Source organism: Salvelinus alpinus, chromosome 13 (assembly GCF_045679555.1).
Source record: "Salvelinus alpinus chromosome 13, SLU_Salpinus.1, whole genome shotgun sequence".
NCBI lineage: Eukaryota > Metazoa > Chordata > Actinopteri > Salmoniformes > Salmonidae > Salvelinus > Salvelinus alpinus.
This window is the reverse complement of record NC_092098.1, coordinates 55,436,074-55,463,039: the sequence shown is the minus strand read 5'-3', so window position 1 is coordinate 55,463,039 and position 26,966 is coordinate 55,436,074. Positions and strand designations below refer to the sequence as shown.

General features: G+C 39.7%; 1 protein-coding gene across 4 annotated transcripts in view; it reads right to left on the bottom strand.

Annotated features, from left to right (window-relative positions):
* Window positions 1-26,966, bottom strand: part of LOC139537947 (periostin-like) — an 86,625-nt gene that overhangs the window by 14,530 nt on the left and 45,129 nt on the right. For all 4 annotated transcript variants that reach the window (XM_071339856.1, XM_071339854.1, XM_071339853.1 and 1 more), the window contains exons 14-17: window positions 6,854-6,956; window positions 6,630-6,697; window positions 6,416-6,461; window positions 6,279-6,332 (exon numbers count right to left, since the gene is read on the bottom strand). In XM_071339856.1, the coding sequence (XP_071195957.1) occupies window positions 6,279-6,332; window positions 6,416-6,461; window positions 6,630-6,697; window positions 6,854-6,956 (271 nt within the window). The remainder of the gene's footprint in view (window positions 1-6,278; window positions 6,333-6,415; window positions 6,462-6,629; window positions 6,698-6,853; window positions 6,957-26,966) is intronic.

The window sequence follows — 26,966 nt, the reverse complement described above, 5'->3', positions numbered from 1 at the left end:
AATCCCGCATTGTTACTTAAACTAGCCTTCAATCAGCTGTGGACTACCACCCTTCTGGAGTGAAGAGGCACTATCTTATATCCCTGTTGATATTCAGTGCTGCAGCATGAGGCAGTTATTAGAGCCTTGAACAGCTGAAGACTGACAGGTCTGTCTGTCTGTCTGTCTGTCTGTCAATCCTTCACCGTTCATTAGGGACTCAGTAGAGACAGGTTGAAATCCATAAAACCATACTCTTGCACACAAGTTACTCGTGAATACCCCTACTGTCTACCCTACTGTCTACCCCTACTGTCTACCCCTACTGTCTACCCCTACTGACTACCCCTACTGTCTACCCTTACTGTCTACCCTACTGACTACCCCTACTGTCTACCCCTACTGTCTACCCCTACTGTCTACCCCTACTGTCTACCCCTACTGTCTACCCTTACTGTCTACCCCTACTGTCTACCCTACTGTCTACCCCTACTGTCTACCCCTACTGTCTACCACTACTGACTACCCTTACTGTCTACCCCTACTGACTACCCTTACTGTCTACCCCTACTGACTACCCTTACTGTCTACCCTACTGTCTACCCTTACTGTCTACCCTTACTGTCTACCCCTACTGTCTACCCCTACTGTCTAACCCTACTGTCTACCACTACTGACTACCCTTACTGTCTACCCTTACTGTCTACCCCTACTGACTACCCCTTACTGTCTACCCCTACTGACTACCCCTACTGACTACCCCTACTGTCTACCCCTACTGACTACCCCTACTGACTACCCCTACTGACTACCCCTACTGTCTACCCCTACTGACTACCCCTACTGTCTACCCCTACTGTCTACCCCTACTGTCTACCCCTACTGACTACCCCTACTGTCTACCCCTACTGTCTACCCCTACTGACTACCCCTACTGACTACCCCTCATGTCTACCCCTACTGACTACCCCTCATGTCTACCGCTACCGACTACCCCTTATGTCTACCCCTACTGACTACCCTTACTGTCTACCCCTACTGACTACCCTTACTGTCTACCCCTACTGACTACCCCTACTGACTACCCCTCATGTCTACCCCTACTGACTACCCCTTATGTCTACCCCTACTGACTACCCCTACTGACTACCCCTACTGACTACCCCTCATGTCTACCCCTACTGACTATCCCTACTGACTACCCATGTACCAACAGGCAAACATAACTAATAAGGACCAGCACCTATTATAAAATCAGTTATATTTGCGCCTGTAAACCCTGGTATAATCCCTGACACCAATAAAGGACAACCCACAGAGATAGTTGGAATTAGAACACAATATAGAGAAGGACAACCCACAGAGATAGATGGAATCAGATACACAATATAGAGGACAACCCATAGAGATAGATGGAATCAGATACACAATATAGAGGACAACCCACAGAGATAGATGGAATCAGATACACCATAAAGAGAAGGACAACCCACAGAGATAGATGGAATCAGATACACCATAAAGAGAAGGACAACCCACAGAGATAGATGGAATCAGATACACCATAAAGAGAAGGACAACCCACAGAGATAGATGGAATCAGATACACCATAAAGAGAAGGACAACCCACAGAGATAGATGGAATCAGATACACCATAAAGAGAAGGACAACCCACAGAGATAGATGGAATCAGATACACCATAAAGAGAAAGACAACCCACAGAGATAGATGGAATCAGATACACCATAAAGAGAAGGACAATCCACAGAGATAGCTGGAATGAGATACACAATAAAGAGAAGGACAATCCACAGAGATAGCTGGAATCAGATACACAATAAAGAGAAAGACAACCCACAGAGATAGCTGGAATCAGATACACAATAAAGAGAAAGACAACCCACAGAGATAGCTGGAATCAGATACATAGACCTCTACAAACCTCAGCTGTCTGAACAGCTCTCAACCAGATAGAAAACCACAGAGTTCTCTGAGTGCATTTGAAATAAGTACCTGTAGTTTAAACAATAACAACGTGGTCACCAAACCACCTGGAGTAAAACACGCTTCTTCTTTCGGTTCTGATGGGGTACGACAGTTGAACTAAGCTCATGAAGCATTACTAAGTCATATTCTTCAAGAATCAATGGGTACACTTTATATCATTATTTTAATATTCCAAAAATGGATGCAGCAATTGCAGATTGCTCCTTTAACGGGAGGCAGACAGTCCCTCTTACTTCCCAAATAGCCTGCACCAAACTACGTATCCACACATTGCTGTTTCCTAATACAGCGAGCCAGGCTCACCTTGGATTGTGCTCATACCCAAAAGGACAGATACTGGCCTGGACTCTCCTTCTCTACTAACGACAGCTCAATTACCTCATCAAGAAGAGACCAATTACCTCATCAACAAGAGACCAATTAGGCTACCTTATCAACAAGAGGTCAATATTCCACATGGGAGGGACAGAGGTCAATATTCCACATGAGAGGGACAGAGGTCAATATTCCACATGGAAGAGGGACAGAGGTCAATATTCCACATGAGAGGGACAGAGGTCAATATCCCACATGAGAGGGACAGAGGTCAACGTTCCACATGGAAGATAGAAAGGGACAGAGGTCAACGTTCCACATGGAAGATAGAAAGGGTCAGAGGTCAACGTTCCACATGGAAGATAGGGAGGGACAGAGGTCAACGTTCCACATGGAAGATAGGGAGGGACAGAGGTCAATATTCCACATGGAAGATAGGGAGGGACAGAGGTCAATATTCCACATGGAAGATAGGGAGGGACAGAGGTCAATATTCCACATGGAAGATAGGGAGGGACAGAGGTCAATATCCCACATGAGAGGGACAGAGGTCAATATCCCACATGAGAGGGACAGAGGTCAACGTTCCACATGGAAGATAGAAAGGGACAGAGGTCAACGTTCCATATGGACGATAGAAAGGGACAGAGGTCAACGTTCCACATGGAAGATAGAAAGGGTCAGAGGTCAACGTTCCACATTTAAGATAGAAAGGGTCAGAGGTCAACGTTCCATATGGACGATAGAAAGGGACAGAGGTCAACATTCCACATGGAAGATAGAAAGGGTCAGAGGTCAACGTTCCACATGGACGATAGAAAGGGTCAGAGGTCAACGTTCCACATGTAAGATAGAAAGGGTCAGAGGTCAACGTTCCACATGGAAGATAGAAAGGGTCAGAGGTCAACGTTCCACATTTAAGATAGAAAGGGTCAGAGGTCAACGTTCCATATGGACGATAGAAAGGGACAGAGGTCAACATTCCACATGGAAGATAGAAAGGGTCAGAGGTCAACATTCCACATGGAAGATAGAAAGGGTCAGAGGTCAACGTTCCACATGGAAGATAGAAAGGGTCAGAGGTCAACGTTCCACATGGAAGATAGAAAGGGACAGAGTTCAACGTTCCACATTTAAGATAGAAAGGGTCAGAGTTCAACGTTCCACATGGACGATAGAAAGGGTCAGAGTTCAACGTTCCACATGGAAGATAGAAAGGGTCAGAGGTCAACGTTCCACATGGAAGATAGAAAGGGACAGAGTTCAACGTTCCACATTTAAGATAGAAAGGGTCAGAGGTCAACGTTCCACATGGAAGATAGAAAGGGTCAGAGGTCAACGTTCCAAATGGAAGATAGAAAGGGACAGAGTTCAACGTTCCACATTTAAGATAGAAAGGGTCAGAGGTCAACGTTCCATATGGACGATAGAAAGGGACAGAGGTCAACATTCCACATGGAAGATAGAAAGGGTCAGAGGTCAACGTTCCACATGGAAGATAGAAAGGGACAGAGGTCAACGTTCCACATGGAAGATAGAAAGGGACAGAGGTCAACGTTCCACATGGAAGATAGAAAGGGACAGAGGTCAACGTTCCATATGGACGATAGAAAGGGACAGAGGTCAACGTTCCACATGGAAGATAGAAAGGGACAGAGGTCAACATTCCACATGGAAGATAGGGAGGGACAGAGGTCAACGTTCCACATGGAAGATAGGGAGGGACAGAGGTCAACGTTCCACATGGACGATAGAAAGGGACAGAGGTCAACGTTCCACATGGAAGATAGAAAGGGTCAGAGGTCAACGTTCCATATGGACGATAGAAAGGGACAGAGGTCAACATTCCACATGGAAGATAGAAAGGGACAGAGGTCAACGTTCCATATGGACGATAGAAAGGGACAGAGGTCAACATTCCACATGGAAGATAGAAAGGGGCAGAGGTCAACGTTCCACATGGAAGATAGAAAGGGACAGAGTTCAACGTTCCACATGGACGATAGAAAGGGTCAGAGTTCAACGTTCCACATGTAAGATAGAAAGGGTCAGAGGTCAACGTTCCACATGGAAGATAGAAAGGGACAGAGTTCAACGTTCCACATTTAAGATAGAAAGGGTCAGAGGTCAACGTTCCACATGGAAGATAGAAAGGGACAGAGTTCAACGTTCCACATGTAAGATAGAAAGGGTCAGAGGTCAACGTTCCACATGGAAGATAGAAAGGGTCAGAGGTCAACGTTCCACATGGACGATAGAAAGGGACAGAGGTCAACGTTCCACATGGAAGATAGAAAGGGTCAGAGGTCAACGTTCCACATGGAAGATAGAAAGGGACAGAGGTCAACGTTCCACATGGAAGATAGAAAGGGTCAGAGGTCAACGTTCCACATGGAAGATAGAAAGGGACAGAGTTCAACGTTCCACATTGAAGATAGAAAGGGTCAGAGGTCAACGTTCCACATGGAAGATAGAAAGGGTCAGAGGTCAACGTTCCAAATGGAAGATAGAAAGGGACAGAGTTCAACGTTCCACATTTAAGATAGAAAGGGTCAGAGGTCAACGTTCCATATGGACGATAGAAAGGGACAGAGGTCAACATTCCACATGGAAGATAGAAAGGGTCAGAGGTCAACGTTCCACATGGAAGATAGAAAGGGACAGAGGTCAACGTTCCACATGGAAGATAGAAAGGGACAGAGGTCAACGTTCCACATGGAAGATAGAAAGGGACAGAGGTCAACGTTCCATATGGACGATAGAAAGGGACAGAGGTCAACGTTCCACATGGAAGATAGAAAGGGACAGAGGTCAACATTCCACATGGAAGATAGGGAGGGACAGAGGTCAACATTCCACATGGAAGATAGGGAGGGACAGAGGTCAACGTTCCACATGGACGATAGAAAGGGACAGAGGTCAACGTTCCACATGGAAGATAGAAAGGGTCAGAGGTCAACGTTCCATATGGACGATAGAAAGGGACAGAGGTCAACATTCCACATGGAAGATAGAAAGGGACAGAGGTCAACGTTCCATATGGACGATAGAAAGGGACAGAGGTCAACATTCCACATGGAAGATAGAAAGGGTCAGAGGTCAACGTTCCACATGGAAGATAGAAAGGGACAGAGTTCAACGTTCCACATGGACGATAGAAAGGGTCAGAGTTCAACGTTCCACATGTAAGATAGAAAGGGTCAGAGGTCAACGTTCCACATGGAAGATAGAAAGGGACAGAGTTCAACGTTCCACATTTAAGATAGAAAGGGTCAGAGGTCAACGTTCCACATGGAAGATAGAAAGGGACAGAGTTCAACGTTCCACATGTAAGATAGAAAGGGTCAGAGGTCAACGTTCCACATGGAAGATAGAAAGGGTCAGAGGTCAACGTTCCACATGGACGATAGAAAGGGACAGAGGTCAACGTTCCACATGGAAGATAGAAAGGGTCAGAGGTCAACGTTCCACATGGAAGATAGAAAGGGACAGAGGTCAACGTTCCACATGGAAGATAGAAAGGGTCAGAGGTCAACGTTCCACATGGAAGATAGAAAGGGTCAGAGGTCAACATTCCACATGGAAGATAGAAAGGGACAGAGGTCAACGTTCCACATGGACGATAGAAAGGGTCAGAGGTCAACATTCCACATGGAAGATAGAAAGGGTCAGAGGTCAACGTTCCACATGGACGATAGAAAGGGTCAGAGGTCAACATTCCACATGGAAGATAGAAAGGGTCAGAGGTCAACGTTCCACATGGAAGATAAACAACTGGATCAGCCTCTGTCTATCAGAACAACCTCTGTCCGACACTTGAGCCATTACGCCAAGAGATCCCGAACCCCTTGACAAAGTTGCCAGGTCGCTACAGTAACGTACAAGGCTGCCGTGGGACTGACGTGTGACACTGCTAAGAACATCGAACATAAATAACTAGAGGAGTCATTACATTGACAAAAACATCTGTTTACCTGAATCCACGTGTGATTCCGCTTGGACGTGAGTTGTCGTGGTGATTGTCCTCTCTGCAAAACAAACGAACACAAGCTGGCATTACGTCGATGTTCAGAACAATCGACGATGATGAAGACGGTAACGATGAACTTACTGATGAAGGTGAGGGGGATTTTGGTGTAGGAGAATCCAGAGACGTACTAAAACACAACAACAAATGAGAGGTTGAGGTAAGACCAGAAATTAAATATATCTGACTGAAGATATGGCCAGCCAATAACACACACACACACACACACACACACACACACACACACACACACACACACACACACACACACACACACACACACACACCGCTGCGCTACCTTGAACTGGATGTACTTGATGAGTTTCTTCAGCAGCTCCAGCAGAGACTCACGACCCACAGGCAGGTCTAGAGATCACAGATACATGGTTACACACACACACACACACACACACACACACACACACACACACACACACACACACACACACACACACACACACACACACACACACACACACACACACACACACACACACACACACACACACACAGGTAACTCACCCCCGGGGTAAAGGATGTTCTTCACAACGTGAACCACTCCGTTGGTGGCCATCAGATCAATGTCCGGCACGTCCAGCGAGTTCACGTGGATGGACTTGTTCACCTGTCGTAAAACACAGTCATAACCGTGTTATAACTAATGCCTTAACTACAGGATTATCAATACTAGACATGATGGAGTTGTTCACCTGTCGTAACCGTGTTATAACTAATGCCTTAACTACAGGATTATCAATACTAGACATGATGGAGTTGTTCACCTGTCGTAACCGTGTTATAACTAATGCCTTAACTACAGGATTATCAATACTAGACATGATGGAGTTGTTCACCTGTCGTAACCGTGTTATAACTAATGCCTTAACTACAGGATTATCAATACTAGACATGATGGAGTTGTTCACCTGTCGTAACCGTGTTATAACTAATGCCTTAACTACAGGATTATCAATACTAGACATGATGGAGTTGTTCACCTGTCGTAACCGTGTTATAACTAATGCCTTAACTACAGGATTATCAATACTAGACATGATGGAGTTGTTCACCTGTCGTAACCGTGTTATAACTAATGCCTTAACTACAGGATTATCAATACTAGACATGATGGAGTTGTTCACCTGTCGTAACCGTGTTATAACTAATGCCTTAACTACAGGATTATCAATACTAGACATGATGGAGTTGTTCACCTGTCGTAACCGTGTTATAACTAATGCCTTAACTACAGGATTATCAATACTAGACATGATGGAGTTGTTCACCTGTCGTAACCGTGTTATAACTAATGCCTTAACTACAGGATTATCAATACTAGACATGATGGAGTTGTTCACCTGTCGTAACCGTGTTATAACTAATGCCTTAACTACAGGATTATCAATACTAGACATGATGGAGTTGTTCACCTGTCGTAACCGTGTTATAACTAATGCCTTAACTACAGGATTATCAATACTAGACATGATGGAGTTGTTCACCTGTCGTAACCGTGTTATAACTAATGCCTTAACTACAGGATTATCAATACTAGACATGATGGAGTTGTTCACCTGTCGTAACCGTGTTATAACTAATGCCTTAACTACAGGATTATCAATACTAGACATGATGGAGTTGTTCACCTGTCGTAACCGTGTTATAACTAATGCCTTAACTACAGGATTATCAATACTAGACATGATGGAGTTGTTCACCTGTCGTAACCGTGTTATAACTAATGCCTTAACTACAGGATTATCAATACTAGACATGATGGAGTTGTTCACCTGTCGTAACCGTGTTATAACTAATGCCTTAACTACAGGATTATCAATACTAGACATGATGGAGTTGTTCACCTGTCGTAACCGTGTTATAACTAATGCCTTAACTACAGGATTATCAATACTAGACATGATGGAGTTGTTCACCTGTCGTAACCGTGTTATAACTAATGCCTTAACTACAGGATTATCAATACTAGACATGATGGAGTTGTTCACCTGTCGTAACCGTGTTATAACTAATGCCTTAACTACAGGATTATCAATACTAGACATGATGGAGTTGTTCACCTGTCGTAACCGTGTTATAACTAATGCCTTAACTACAGGATTATCAATACTAGACATGATGGAGTTGTTCACCTGTCGTAACCGTGTTATAACTAATGCCTTAACTACAGGATTATCAATACTAGACATGATGGAGTTGTTCACCTGTCGTAACCGTGTTATAACTAATGCCTTAACTACAGGATTATCAATACTAGACATGATGGAGTTGTTCACCTGTCGTAACCGTGTTATAACTAATGCCTTAACTACAGGATTATCAATACTAGACATGATGGAGTTGTTCACCTGTCGTAACCGTGTTATAACTAATGCCTTAACTACAGGATTATCAATACTAGACATGATGGAGTTGTTCACCTGTCGTAACCGTGTTATAACTAATGCCTTAACTACAGGATTATCAATACTAGACATGATGGAGTTGTTCACCTGTCGTAACCGTGTTATAACTAATGCCTTAACTACAGGATTATCAATACTAGACATGATGGAGTTGTTCACCTGTCGTAACCGTGTTATAACTAATGCCTTAACTACAGGATTATCAATACTAGACATGATGGAGTTGTTCACCTGTCGTAACCGTGTTATAACTAATGCCTTAACTACAGGATTATCAATACTAGACATGATGGAGTTGTTCACCTGTCGTAACCGTGTTATAACTAATGCCTTAACTACAGGATTATCAATACTAGACATGATGGAGTTGTTCACCTGTCGTAACCGTGTTATAACTAATGCCTTAACTACAGGATTATCAATACTAGACATGATGGAGTTGTTCACCTGTCGTAACCGTGTTATAACTAATGCCTTAACTACAGGATTATCAATACTAGACATGATGGAGTTGTTCACCTGTCGTAACCGTGTTATAACTAATGCCTTAACTACAGGATTATCAATACTAGACATGATGGAGTTGTTCACCTGTCGTAACCGTGTTATAACTAATGCCTTAACTACAGGATTATCAATACTAGACATGATGGAGTTGTTCACCTGTCGTAACCGTGTTATAACTAATGCCTTAACTACAGGATTATCAATACTAGACATGATGGAGTTGTTCACCTGTCGTAACCGTGTTATAACTAATGCCTTAACTACAGGATTATCAATACTAGACATGATGGAGTTGTTCACCTGTCGTAACCGTGTTATAACTAATGCCTTAACTACAGGATTATCAATACTAGACATGATGGAGTTGTTCACCTGTCGTAACCGTGTTATAACTAATGCCTTAACTACAGGATTATCAATACTAGACATGATGGAGTTGTTCACCTGTCGTAACCGTGTTATAACTAATGCCTTAACTACAGGATTATCAATACTAGACATGATGGAGTTGTTCACCTGTCGTAACCGTGTTATAACTAATGCCTTAACTACAGGATTATCAATACTAGACATGATGGAGTTGTTCACCTGTCGTAACCGTGTTATAACTAATGCCTTAACTACAGGATTATCAATACTAGACATGATGGAGTTGTTCACCTGTCGTAACCGTGTTATAACTAATGCCTTAACTACAGGATTATCAATACTAGACATGATGGAGTTGTTCACCTGTCGTAACCGTGTTATAACTAATGCCTTAACTACAGGATTATCAATACTAGACATGATGGAGTTGTTCACCTGTCGTAACCGTGTTATAACTAATGCCTTAACTACAGGATTATCAATACTAGACATGATGGAGTTGTTCACCTGTCGTAACCGTGTTATAACTAATGCCTTAACTACAGGATTATCAATACTAGACATGATGGAGTTGTTCACCTGTCGTAACCGTGTTATAACTAATGCCTTAACTACAGGATTATCAATACTAGACATGATGGAGTTGTTCACCTGTCGTAACCGTGTTATAACTAATGCCTTAACTACAGGATTATCAATACTAGACATGATGGAGTTGTTCACCTGTCGTAACCGTGTTATAACTAATGCCTTAACTACAGGATTATCAATACTAGACATGATGGAGTTGTTCACCTGTCGTAACCGTGTTATAACTAATGCCTTAACTACAGGATTATCAATACTAGACATGATGGAGTTGTTCACCTGTCGTAACCGTGTTATAACTAATGCCTTAACTACAGGATTATCAATACTAGACATGATGGAGTTGTTCACCTGTCGTAACCGTGTTATAACTAATGCCTTAACTACAGGATTATCAATACTAGACATGATGGAGTTGTTCACCTGTCGTAACCGTGTTATAACTAATGCCTTAACTACAGGATTATCAATACTAGACATGATGGAGTTGTTCACCTGTCGTAACCGTGTTATAACTAATGCCTTAACTACAGGATTATCAATACTAGACATGATGGAGTTGTTCACCTGTCGTAACCGTGTTATAACTAATGCCTTAACTACAGGATTATCAATACTAGACATGATGGAGTTGTTCACCTGTCGTAACCGTGTTATAACTAATGCCTTAACTACAGGATTATCAATACTAGACATGATGGAGTTGTTCACCTGTCGTAACCGTGTTATAACTAATGCCTTAACTACAGGATTATCAATACTAGACATGATGGAGTTGTTCACCTGTCGTAACCGTGTTATAACTAATGCCTTAACTACAGGATTATCAATACTAGACATGATGGAGTTGTTCACCTGTCGTAACCGTGTTATAACTAATGCCTTAACTACAGGATTATCAATACTAGACATGATGGAGTTGTTCACCTGTCGTAACCGTGTTATAACTAATGCCTTAACTACAGGATTATCAATACTAGACATGATGGAGTTGTTCACCTGTCGTAACCGTGTTATAACTAATGCCTTAACTACAGGATTATCAATACTAGACATGATGGAGTTGTTCACCTGTCGTAACCGTGTTATAACTAATGCCTTAACTACAGGATTATCAATACTAGACATGATGGAGTTGTTCACCTGTCGTAACCGTGTTATAACTAATGCCTTAACTACAGGATTATCAATACTAGACATGATGGAGTTGTTCACCTGTCGTAACCGTGTTATAACTAATGCCTTAACTACAGGATTATCAATACTAGACATGATGGAGTTGTTCACCTGTCGTAACCGTGTTATAACTAATGCCTTAACTACAGGATTATCAATACTAGACATGATGGAGTTGTTCACCTGTCGTAACCGTGTTATAACTAATGCCTTAACTACAGGATTATCAATACTAGACATGATGGAGTTGTTCACCTGTCGTAACCGTGTTATAACTAATGCCTTAACTACAGGATTATCAATACTAGACATGATGGAGTTGTTCACCTGTCGTAACCGTGTTATAACTAATGCCTTAACTACAGGATTATCAATACTAGACATGATGGAGTTGTTCACCTGTCGTAACCGTGTTATAACTAATGCCTTAACTACAGGATTATCAATACTAGACATGATGGAGTTGTTCACCTGTCGTAACCGTGTTATAACTAATGCCTTAACTACAGGATTATCAATACTAGACATGATGGAGTTGTTCACCTGTCGTAACCGTGTTATAACTAATGCCTTAACTACAGGATTATCAATACTAGACATGATGGAGTTGTTCACCTGTCGTAACCGTGTTATAACTAATGCCTTAACTACAGGATTATCAATACTAGACATGATGGAGTTGTTCACCTGTCGTAACCGTGTTATAACTAATGCCTTAACTACAGGATTATCAATACTAGACATGATGGAGTTGTTCACCTGTCGTAACCGTGTTATAACTAATGCCTTAACTACAGGATTATCAATACTAGACATGATGGAGTTGTTCACCTGTCGTAACCGTGTTATAACTAATGCCTTAACTACAGGATTATCAATACTAGACATGATGGAGTTGTTCACCTGTCGTAACCGTGTTATAACTAATGCCTTAACTACAGGATTATCAATACTAGACATGATGGAGTTGTTCACCTGTCGTAACCGTGTTATAACTAATGCCTTAACTACAGGATTATCAATACTAGACATGATGGAGTTGTTCACCTGTCGTAACCGTGTTATAACTAATGCCTTAACTACAGGATTATCAATACTAGACATGATGGAGTTGTTCACCTGTCGTAACCGTGTTATAACTAATGCCTTAACTACAGGATTATCAATACTAGACATGATGGAGTTGTTCACCTGTCGTAACCGTGTTATAACTAATGCCTTAACTACAGGATTATCAATACTAGACATGATGGAGTTGTTCACCTGTCGTAACCGTGTTATAACTAATGCCTTAACTACAGGATTATCAATACTAGACATGATGGAGTTGTTCACCTGTCGTAACCGTGTTATAACTAATGCCTTAACTACAGGATTATCAATACTAGACATGATGGAGTTGTTCACCTGTCGTAACCGTGTTATAACTAATGCCTTAACTACAGGATTATCAATACTAGACATGATGGAGTTGTTCACCTGTCGTAACCGTGTTATAACTAATGCCTTAACTACAGGATTATCAATACTAGACATGATGGAGTTGTTCACCTGTCGTAACCGTGTTATAACTAATGCCTTAACTACAGGATTATCAATACTAGACATGATGGAGTTGTTCACCTGTCGTAACCGTGTTATAACTAATGCCTTAACTACAGGATTATCAATACTAGACATGATGGAGTTGTTCACCTGTCGTAACCGTGTTATAACTAATGCCTTAACTACAGGATTATCAATACTAGACATGATGGAGTTGTTCACCTGTCGTAACCGTGTTATAACTAATGCCTTAACTACAGGATTATCAATACTAGACATGATGGAGTTGTTCACCTGTCGTAACCGTGTTATAACTAATGCCTTAACTACAGGATTATCAATACTAGACATGATGGAGTTGTTCACCTGTCGTAACCGTGTTATAACTAATGCCTTAACTACAGGATTATCAATACTAGACATGATGGAGTTGTTCACCTGTCGTAACCGTGTTATAACTAATGCCTTAACTACAGGATTATCAATACTAGACATGATGGAGTTGTTCACCTGTCGTAACCGTGTTATAACTAATGCCTTAACTACAGGATTATCAATACTAGACATGATGGAGTTGTTCACCTGTCGTAACCGTGTTATAACTAATGCCTTAACTACAGGATTATCAATACTAGACATGATGGAGTTGTTCACCTGTCGTAACCGTGTTATAACTAATGCCTTAACTACAGGATTATCAATACTAGACATGATGGAGTTGTTCACCTGTCGTAACCGTGTTATAACTAATGCCTTAACTACAGGATTATCAATACTAGACATGATGGAGTTGTTCACCTGTCGTAACCGTGTTATAACTAATGCCTTAACTACAGGATTATCAATACTAGACATGATGGAGTTGTTCACCTGTCGTAACCGTGTTATAACTAATGCCTTAACTACAGGATTATCAATACTAGACATGATGGAGTTGTTCACCTGTCGTAACCGTGTTATAACTAATGCCTTAACTACAGGATTATCAATACTAGACATGATGGAGTTGTTCACCTGTCGTAACCGTGTTATAACTAATGCCTTAACTACAGGATTATCAATACTAGACATGATGGAGTTGTTCACCTGTCGTAACCGTGTTATAACTAATGCCTTAACTACAGGATTATCAATACTAGACATGATGGAGTTGTTCACCTGTCGTAACCGTGTTATAACTAATGCCTTAACTACAGGATTATCAATACTAGACATGATGGAGTTGTTCACCTGTCGTAACCGTGTTATAACTAATGCCTTAACTACAGGATTATCAATACTAGACATGATGGAGTTGTTCACCTGTCGTAACCGTGTTATAACTAATGCCTTAACTACAGGATTATCAATACTAGACATGATGGAGTTGTTCACCTGTCGTAACCGTGTTATAACTAATGCCTTAACTACAGGATTATCAATACTAGACATGATGGAGTTGTTCACCTGTCGTAACCGTGTTATAACTAATGCCTTAACTACAGGATTATCAATACTAGACATGATGGAGTTGTTCACCTGTCGTAACCGTGTTATAACTAATGCCTTAACTACAGGATTATCAATACTAGACATGATGGAGTTGTTCACCTGTCGTAACCGTGTTATAACTAATGCCTTAACTACAGGATTATCAATACTAGACATGATGGAGTTGTTCACCTGTCGTAACCGTGTTATAACTAATGCCTTAACTACAGGATTATCAATACTAGACATGATGGAGTTGTTCACCTGTCGTAACCGTGTTATAACTAATGCCTTAACTACAGGATTATCAATACTAGACATGATGGAGTTGTTCACCTGTCGTAACCGTGTTATAACTAATGCCTTAACTACAGGATTATCAATACTAGACATGATGGAGTTGTTCACCTGTCGTAACCGTGTTATAACTAATGCCTTAACTACAGGATTATCAATACTAGACATGATGGAGTTGTTCACCTGTCGTAACCGTGTTATAACTAATGCCTTAACTACAGGATTATCAATACTAGACATGATGGAGTTGTTCACCTGTCGTAACCGTGTTATAACTAATGCCTTAACTACAGGATTATCAATACTAGACATGATGGAGTTGTTCACCTGTCGTAACCGTGTTATAACTAATGCCTTAACTACAGGATTATCAATACTAGACATGATGGAGTTGTTCACCTGTCGTAACCGTGTTATAACTAATGCCTTAACTACAGGATTATCAATACTAGACATGATGGAGTTGTTCACCTGTCGTAACCGTGTTATAACTAATGCCTTAACTACAGGATTATCAATACTAGACATGATGGAGTTGTTCACCTGTCGTAACCGTGTTATAACTAATGCCTTAACTACAGGATTATCAATACTAGACATGATGGAGTTGTTCACCTGTCGTAACCGTGTTATAACTAATGCCTTAACTACAGGATTATCAATACTAGACATGATGGAGTTGTTCACCTGTCGTAACCGTGTTATAACTAATGCCTTAACTACAGGATTATCAATACTAGACATGATGGAGTTGTTCACCTGGCGTAACCGTGTTATAACTAATGCCTTAACTACAGGATTATCAATACTAGACATGATGGAGTTGTTCACCTGGCGTAACCGTGTTATAACTAATGCCTTAACTACAGGATTATCAATACTAGACATGATGGAGTTGTTCACCTGGCGTAACCGTGTTATAACTAATGCCTTAACTACAGGATTATCAATACTAGACATGATGGAGTTGTTCACCTGGCGTAACCGTGTTATAACTAATGCCTTAACTACAGGATTATCAATACTAGACATGATGGAGTTGTTCACCTGGCGTAACCGTGTTATAACTAATGCCTTAACTACAGGATTATCAATACTAGACATGATGGAGTTGTTCACCTGGCGTAACCGTGTTATAACTAATGCCTTAACTACAGGATTATCAATACTAGACATGATGGAGTTGTTCACCTGGCGTAACCGTGTTATAACTAATGCCTTAACTACAGGATTATCAATACTAGACATGATGGAGTTGTTCACCTGGCGTAACCGTGTTATAACTAATGCCTTAACTACAGGATTATCAATACTAGACATGATGGAGTTGTTCACCTGGCGTAACCGTGTTATAACTAATGCCTTAACTACAGGATTATCAATACTAGACATGATGGAGTTGTTCACCTGGCGTAACCGTGTTATAACTAATGCCTTAACTACAGGATTATCAATACTAGACATGATGGAGTTGTTCACCTGGCGTAACCGTGTTATAACTAATGCCTTAACTACAGGATTATCAATACTAGACATGATGGAGTTGTTCACCTGGCGTAACCGTGTTATAACTAATGCCTTAACTACAGGATTATCAATACTAGACATGATGGAGTTGTTCACCTGGCGTAACCGTGTTATAACTAATGCCTTAACTACAGGATTATCAATACTAGACATGATGGAGTTGTTCACCTGGCGTAACCGTGTTATAACTAATGCCTTAACTACAGGATTATCAATACTAGACATGATGGAGTTGTTCACCTGGCGTAACCGTGTTATAACTAATGCCTTAACTACAGGATTATCAATACTAGACATGATGGAGTTGTTCACCTGGCGTAACCGTGTTATAACTAATGCCTTAACTACAGGATTATCAATACTAGACATGATGGAGTTGTTCACCTGGCGTAACCGTGTTATAACTAATGCCTTAACTACAGGATTATCAATACTAGACATGATGGAGTTGTTCACCTGGCGTAACCGTGTTATAACTAATGCCTTAACTACAGGATTATCAATACTAGACATGATGGAGTTGTTCACCTGGCGTAACCGTGTTATAACTAATGCCTTAACTACAGGATTATCAATACTAGACATGATGGAGTTGTTCACCTGGCGTAACCGTGTTATAACTAATGCCTTAACTACAGGATTATCAATACTAGACATGATGGAGTTGTTCACCTGGCGTAACCGTGTTATAACTAATGCCTTAACTACAGGATTATCAATACTAGACATGATGGAGTTGTTCACCTGGCGTAACCGTGTTATAACTAATGCCTTAACTACAGGATTATCAATACTAGACATGATGGAGTTGTTCACCTGGCGTAACCGTGTTATAACTAATGCCTTAACTACAGGATTATCAATACTAGACATGATGGAGTTGTTCACCTGTCGTAACCGTGTTATAACTAATGCCTTAACTACAGGATTATCAATACTAGACATGATGGAGTTGTTCACCTGTCGTAACCGTGTTATAACTAATGCCTTAACTACAGGATTATCAATACTAGACATGATGGAGTTGTTCACCTGTCGTAACCGTGTTATAACTAATGCCTTAACTACAGGATTATCAATACTAGACATGATGGAGTTGTTCACCTGTCGTAACCGTGTTATAACTAATGCCTTAACTACAGGATTATCAATACTAGACATGATGGAGTTGTTCACCTGTCGTAACCGTGTTATAACTAATGCCTTAACTACAGGATTATCAATACTAGACATGATGGAGTTGTTCACCTGTCGTAACCGTGTTATAACTAATGCCTTAACTACAGGATTATCAATACTAGACATGATGGAGTTGTTCACCTGTCGTAACCGTGTTATAACTAATGCCTTAACTACAGGATTATCAATACTAGACATGATGGAGTTGTTCACCTGTCGTAACCGTGTTATAACTAATGCCTTAACTACAGGATTATCAATACTAGACATGATGGAGTTGTTCACCTGTCGTAACCGTGTTATAACTAATGCCTTAACTACAGGATTATCAATACTAGACATGATGGAGTTGTTCACCTGTCGTAACCGTGTTATAACTAATGCCTTAACTACAGGATTATCAATACTAGACATGATGGAGTTGTTCACCTGTCGTAACCGTGTTATAACTAATGCCTTAACTACAGGATTATCAATACTAGACATGATGGAGTTGTTCACCTGTCGTAACCGTGTTATAACTAATGCCTTAACTACAGGATTATCAATACTAGACATGATGGAGTTGTTCACCTGTCGTAACCGTGTTATAACTAATGCCTTAACTACAGGATTATCAATACTAGACATGATGGAGTTGTTCACCTGTCGTAACCGTGTTATAACTAATGCCTTAACTACAGGATTATCAATACTAGACATGATGGAGTTGTTCACCTGTCGTAACCGTGTTATAACTAATGCCTTAACTACAGGATTATCAATACTAGACATGATGGAGTTGTTCACCTGTCGTAACCGTGTTATAACTAATGCCTTAACTACAGGATTATCAATACTAGACATGATGGAGTTGTTCACCTGTCGTAACCGTGTTATAACTAATGCCTTAACTACAGGATTATCAATACTAGACATGATGGAGTTGTTCACCTGTCGTAACCGTGTTATAACTAATGCCTTAACTACAGGATTATCAATACTAGACATGATGGAGTTGTTCACCTGTCGTAACCGTGTTATAACTAATGCCTTAACTACAGGATTATCAATACTAGACATGATGGAGTTGTTCACCTGTCGTAACCGTGTTATAACTAATGCCTTAACTACAGGATTATCAATACTAGACATGATGGAGTTGTTCACCTGTCGTAACCGTGTTATAACTAATGCCTTAACTACAGGATTATCAATACTAGACATGATGGAGTTGTTCACCTGTCGTAACCGTGTTATAACTAATGCCTTAACTACAGGATTATCAATACTAGACATGATGGAGTTGTTCACCTGTCGTAACCGTGTTATAACTAATGCCTTAACTACAGGATTATCAATACTAGACATGATGGAGTTGTTCACCTGTCGTAACCGTGTTATAACTAATGCCTTAACTACAGGATTATCAATACTAGACATGATGGAGTTGTTCACCTGTCGTAACCGTGTTATAACTAATGCCTTAACTACAGGATTATCAATACTAGACATGATGGAGTTGTTCACCTGTCGTAACCGTGTTATAACTAATGCCTTAACTACAGGATTATCAATACTAGACATGATGGAGTTGTTCACCTGTCGTAACCGTGTTATAACTAATGCCTTAACTACAGGATTATCAATACTAGACATGATGGAGTTGTTCACCTGTCGTAACCGTGTTATAACTAATGCCTTAACTACAGGATTATCAATACTAGACATGATGGAGTTGTTCACCTGTCGTAACCGTGTTATAACTAATGCCTTAACTACAGGATTATCAATACTAGACATGATGGAGTTGTTCACCTGTCGTAACCGTGTTATAACTAATGCCTTAACTACAGGATTATCAATACTAGACATGATGGAGTTGTTCACCTGTCGTAACCGTGTTATAACTAATGCCTTAACTACAGGATTATCAATACTAGACATGATGGAGTTGTTCACCTGTCGTAACCGTGTTATAACTAATGCCTTAACTACAGGATTATCAATACTAGACATGATGGAGTTGTTCACCTGTCGTAACCGTGTTATAACTAATGCCTTAACTACAGGATTATCAATACTAGACATGATGGAGTTGTTCACCTGTCGTAACCGTGTTATAACTAATGCCTTAACTACAGGATTATCAATACTAGACATGATGGAGTTGTTCACCTGTCGTAACCGTGTTATAACTAATGCCTTAACTACAGGATTATCAATACTAGACATGATGGAGTTGTTCACCTGTCGTAACCGTGTTATAACTAATGCCTTAACTACAGGATTATCAATACTAGACATGATGGAGTTGTTCACCTGTCGTAACCGTGTTATAACTAATGCCTTAACTACAGGATTATCAATACTAGACATGATGGAGTTGTTCACCTGTCGTAACCGTGTTATAACTAATGCCTTAACTACAGGATTATCAATACTAGACATGATGGAGTTGTTCACCTGTCGTAACCGTGTTATAACTAATGCCTTAACTACAGGATTATCAATACTAGACATGATGGAGTTGTTCACCTGTCGTAACCGTGTTATAACTAATGCCTTAACTACAGGATTATCAATACTAGACATGATGGAGTTGTTCACCTGTCGTAACCGTGTTATAACTAATGCCTTAACTACAGGATTATCAATACTAGACATGATGGAGTTGTTCACCTGTCGTAACCGTGTTATAACTAATGCCTTAACTACAGGATTATCAATACTAGACATGATGGAGTTGTTCACCTGTCGTAACCGTGTTATAACTAATGCCTTAACTACAGGATTATCAATACTAGACATGATGGAGTTGTTCACCTGTCGTAACCGTGTTATAACTAATGCCTTAACTACAGGATTATCAATACTAGACATGATGGAGTTGTTCACCTGTCGTAACCGTGTTATAACTAATGCCTTAACTACAGGATTATCAATACTAGACATGATGGAGTTGTTCACCTGTCGTAACCGTGTTATAACTAATGCCTTAACTACAGGATTATCAATACTAGACATGATGGAGTTGTTCACCTGTCGTAACCGTGTTATAACTAATGCCTTAACTACAGGATTATCAATACTAGACATGATGGAGTTGTTCACCTGTCGTAACCGTGTTATAACTAATGCCTTAACTACAGGATTATCAATACTAGACATGATGGAGTTGTTCACCTGTCGTAACCGTGTTATAACTAATGCCTTAACTACAGGATTATCAATACTAGACATGATGGAGTTGTTCACCTGTCGTAACCGTGTTATAACTAATGCCTTAACTACAGGATTATCAATACTAGACATGATGGAGTTGTTCACCTGTCGTAACCGTGTTATAACTAATGCCTTAACTACAGGATTATCAATACTAGACATGATGGAGTTGTTCACCTGTCGTAACCGTGTTATAACTAATGCCTTAACTACAGGATTATCAATACTAGACATGATGGAGTTGTTCACCTGTCGTAACCGTGTTATAACTAATGCCTTAACTACAGGATTATCAATACTAGACATGATGGAGTTGTTCACCTGTCGTAACCGTGTTATAACTAATGCCTTAACTACAGGATTATCAATACTAGACATGATGGAGTTGTTCACCTGTCGTAACCGTGTTATAACTAATGCCTTAACTACAGGATTATCAATACTAGACATGATGGAGTTGTTCACCTGTCGTAACCGTGTTATAACTAATGCCTTAACTACAGGATTATCAATACTAGACATGATGGAGTTGTTCACCTGTCGTAACCGTGTTATAACTAATGCCTTAACTACAGGATTATCAATACTAGACATGATGGAGTTGTTCACCTGTCGTAACCGTGTTATAACTAATGCCTTAACTACAGGATTATCAATACTAGACATGATGGAGTTGTTCACCTGTCGTAACCGTGTTATAACTAATGCCTTAACTACAGGATTATCAATACTAGACATGATGGAGTTGTTCACCTGTCGTAACCGTGTTATAACTAATGCCTTAACTACAGGATTATCAATACTAGACATGATGGAGTTGTTCACCTGTCGTAACCGTGTTATAACTAATGCCTTAACTACAGGATTATCAATACTAGACATGATGGAGTTGTTCACCTGTCGTAACCGTGTTATAACTAATGCCTTAACTACAGGATTATCAATACTAGACATGATGGAGTTGTTCACCTGTCGTAACCGTGTTATAACTAATGCCTTAACTACAGGATTATCAATACTAGACATGATGGAGTTGTTCACCTGTCGTAACCGTGTTATAACTAATGCCTTAACTACAGGATTATCAATACTAGACATGATGGAGTTGTTCACCTGTCGTAACCGTGTTATAACTAATGCCTTAACTACAGGATTATCAATACTAGACATGATGGAGTTGTTCACCTGTCGTAACCGTGTTATAACTAATGCCTTAACTACAGGATTATCAATACTAGACATGATGGAGTTGTTCACCTGTCATAACAGCTTAACTAACAGTGTGTTGGAAAACCATTACTAATTGCACTAAGTGGTCATTGATCACGTTGTCATTGATCACGTTGTCATTGATCACGTCGTCCTTGATCACGTTGTCATGGTTCAAGTTGTCATTGATCAAGTTTCACTTGGGAGATGTAACAGCAACAATGATATATGATGATAACAGACAGCACCTACTGATAATTACACTGTATGATGATAACAGACAGCACTTACTGATAATTACACTGATGATGATAACAGACAGCACCTACTGATAATTACACTGATGATGATAACAGACAGCACCTACTGATAATTACACTGATGATGATAACAGACAGCACCTACTGATAATTACACTGTATGATGATAACAGCAGTGGACACACAGTCAAAAGGATTCCCTTTCTAATAACATCAGGACATAATGATTCCTTTACTAATAACAGCAGGACATAATGATTCCTTCACTAATAACATCAGGACATAATGATTCCTTTACTAATAACATCAGGACATAATGATTCCTTTACTAATAACATCAGGACATAATGATTCCTTTACTAATAACATCAGGACATAATGATTCCTTTACTAATAACATCAGGAAATAATGATTCCATTATTAATAACATCAGGACATAATGATTCCTTTACTAATAACATCAGAACATAATGATTCCTTTACTAATAACACCAGGACATAATGATTCCTTTACTAATAACACCAGGACATAATGATTCCTTTACTAATAACACCAGGACATAATGATTCCTTTACTGATAACATCAGGACATAATGATTCCTTTACTAATAACATCAGGACATAATGATTCCCTTTACTAATAACATCAGGACATAATGATTCCTTTACTAATAACATCAGGACATAATGATTCCTTTACTAATAACACCAGGACATAATGATTCCTTTACTAATAACATCAGGACATAATGATTCCTTTACTAATAACACCAGGACATAATGATTCCTTTACTAATGACACCAGGACATAATGATTCCTTTACTAATAACACCAGGACATAATGATTCCTTTACTAATAACACCAGGACATAATGATTCCTTTACTAATAACACCAGGACATAATGATTCCTTTACTAATAACATCAGGACATAATGATTCCTTTACTAATAACATCAGGACATAATGATTCCTTTACTAATAACATCAGGACATAATGATTCCTTTACTAATAACACCAGGACATAATGATTCCTTTACTAATAACATCAGGACATAATGATTCCTTTACTAATAACATCAGGACATAATGATTCCTTTACTAATAACATCAGGACATAATGATTCCATTACTAATAACACCAGGACATAATGATTCCTTTACTAATAACATCAGGACATAATGATTCCTTTACTAATAACATCAGGACATAATGATTCCTTTACTAATAACACCAGGACATAATGATTCCTTTACTAATAACATCAGGACATAATGATTCCTTTACTAATAACACCAGGACATAATGATTCCTTTACTAATAACATCAGGACATAATGATTCCTTTACTAATAAACACCAGGACATAATGATTCCTTTACTAATAACATCAGTACATAATGATTCCTTTACTAATAACACCAGGACATAATGATTCCTTTACTAATAACATCAGGACATAATGATTCATTTACTAATTACATCAGTACATAATGATTCCTCTTCTAATAACAGCAGGACATAATGATTCCTTTACTAATAACATCAGGACATAATGATTCCTTTACTAATAACATCAGGACATAATGATGCCTTTACTAATAACATCAGGACATAATGATTCCTTTACTAATAACATCAGAACATAATGATTCCTTTACTAATAACATCAGGACATAATGATTCCTTTACTAATAACACCAGGACATAATGATTCCTTTACTAATAACATCAGGACATAATGATTCCTTTACTAATAACATCAGGACATAATGATTCCTTTACTAATAACATCAGGACATAATGATTCCCTTTACTAATAACATCAGGACATAATGATTCCTCTTCTAATAACATCAGGACATAATGATTCCTTTACTAATAACATCAGGACATAATGATTCCTCTTCTAATAACATCAGGACATAATGATTCCCTTAACTAATAACATCAGGACATAATGATTCCCTTAACTAATAACATCAGGACATAATGATTCCCTTTACTAATAACATCAGGACATAATGATTCCTCTTCTAATAACATCAGGACATAATGATTCCTTTACTAATAACATCAGGACATAATGATTCCTCTTCTAATAACATCAGGACATAATGATTCCTTTACTAATAACATCAGGACATAATGATTCCCTTTACTAATAACATCAGGACATAATGATTCCTTTACTAATAACATCAGGACATAATGATTCCTTTACTAATAACATCAGGACATAATGATTCCCTTTACTAATAACATCAGGACATAATGATTCCCTTTACTAATAACATCAGGACATAATGATTCCTTTACTAATAACATCAGGACATAATGATTCCTTTACTAATAACATCAGGACATAATGATTCCGTTACTAATAACATCAGGACATAATGATTCCGTCCACCAGGGACGTTTTCTGTATGACATAATTTGCATTCTGTGTATGTGTGATTCTGTGTGATTAGTTGGGTATTTAGTAAATAAATAATTAAACCCAATTTTGTATTGCTGATTCAACTTGTTAGCCAGGGTTCGTGAAGATAACCAAGAATTTACAACTTTCAGATGAGACTGAAATAAGGTGACGATTAATATTGACTGCTATTGATGTAAAATATTACTAGGTCTTTAAGAGTTTATTCGGAAGATAACAGCTCTATAAACACTCTTTCGCGGTGCCCCGACTCTCTAGTTAATTACATTTACATGATGAGCTCAATCAGGTATTATTAATTACAGAGAAAGGATTTTATAGAATAGCAGGTCATATCACTTAATCCGGCATAGTCAAAGACACGACAGATGTTTGTGTGTTAAAGAAACATCTGAATTAACTGTCTCCTAAGAGTCGACATTAAAAGGTTAAAAGTGAAGACATGACGGGGTGAAACTTTCACAGATCGCAGTTCCAGGTGGCGATTCCCAGGTGGCATGTAACTCCCCTTGTTGGAGGTTTTGGAACTGTAACTTTCCGTGCCGCCAGAGAAACTAACTTCCTGTAATTTAACTGTCACCGTATGTCTCTGGGGACGGAGATGTCCAGTCAGAGACAGAACAGTTTCTCTCCTATCCTGGGTCCCCTTTTCTCTAACCCTCGACTTTGAGTGTCTCTCTCTCTCTAACCCCTAATTTGAGCCACTTTCTCTAACCCTGTGAACACACACTCCCCATGAAGACACACACGCAAGCACACACACACACAAGCACACACACACACACATTTTCGTCTCAGTGTATGTAAGATCACTTCTTACTTCCTGTCTGTCTTCACGTCCCCATTTAGACAATAGCCAATAATCTCCTCCCATTACAGCTATTTCCTTAAGAACAAAATGTTGTTCTGCCCCTGAACAAGGCAGTTAACCCACTGTTTCCCGGTAGGCCGTCATTGAAAATAATAATTTGTTCTTAACTGACTTGCCTAGTTAAATAAAGCTAAAATAAAAGTAAAAATAAAATAAAAAAATATTTTAAAAAATCTGTTCCTTCAGATCCTGTATCTGTGGAGTTCAGCCAAAACGAATAGCATCTGGCTTTCTGACGATGTCATCTCCTCTCCACTCTTTTCCTATCCCTCTTTTCCCACTTTTCCTAACCTCTCTCACCCTCTCTTCTCGGTAACCCATTCTCCCCTCTCTCTCCCTCTCTCATCGCTCTTAGACCCTCTGAACTCTGTCACCCACATCTTACTCCTCTCAACCTTCTTCCTCTCCTCAACTCTTCCTCACCTCTCTCACCCTTCTCTATACTCCCCTCTTCTCATTCCCCCTCTCAGATCTCACCCCTTCTCGACTCCTCCACCCACTTCCCAGCTCCTCCCTCCCTCCTGCACCCTTTTCCCCTTGTCCATCTTACTTAGCTCTCCTCAACAGTAACCCTCTCCTCCATGTTCCCCTCCCTCCCTCCCTCCCTCCCTCCCTGCATGTCTGGGACAAGGTTATTAGACATTGTTTCTGAGTTTCTGAACTTCCTCCATGCATTAAGGAAGGCTTTTCTGAGACTGTCCAGACTGATAGAGACAGGAAAAGGGCTATCTGTGTTGTGGATAAAAATGAAGGGAGGATGGGGGGGGGGGTGGAGTGAAAACTGTGGGGAGATAAAGAGAGAGAGAGAGGGAGAGAGAGAGAGAGAGAGAGAGAGAGAGAGAGAGAGAGAGTAAGGAGTCCTGACCATTTGACCTAACATCTTATGGTAACTAGCTCTATGATACTGATAAAACTGTTAGCCTAAGTCATTCATTATATGTACAGTGCCTTCGGAAAGTATTCAGACCCCTTCCCTTTTTCCACATTTTGGTATGAAACAGCCTTATTCTAAAATGGATTAAACAAAAAATAATCCTCATCAATCTACACACAATACCCCATAATGACAAAAAAAAACAGGTTTTTAGAAATGTATAAAAAAACAAAACAGAAATACCTTATTTACATAAGTATGTTTCTACAACTAGATTGGAGTCCACCTGTCGTAAATTCAATTGATTGGACATGATTTGGAAAGGCACACACCTGTCTATATAAGGTCCCACAGTTGACAGTGCATGTCAGAGCAAAAACCAAGCCATGAGGTCGAAGGAATTGTCCGTAGAGCTCCGAGACAGAATTGTGTCGAGGTACAGATCTGGGGAAGGGTACCAAAACATTTCTGCAGCATTGAAGTTCCCCAACAACACAGTGGCCTCCATCATTCTTCAATGGAAGAAGTTTGGAACCACCAAGAACTGAGCAATCGGGGGGGAAGGGCCTTGGTCAGGGAGGTGACCAAGAACCTAATGGTCACTCTGACAAAGCTCCAGAGTTCCTCTGTGGAGATGGGAGAACCTTCCAGAAAGACAACCATCTCTGCAGCACTCTACATATCAGGCCT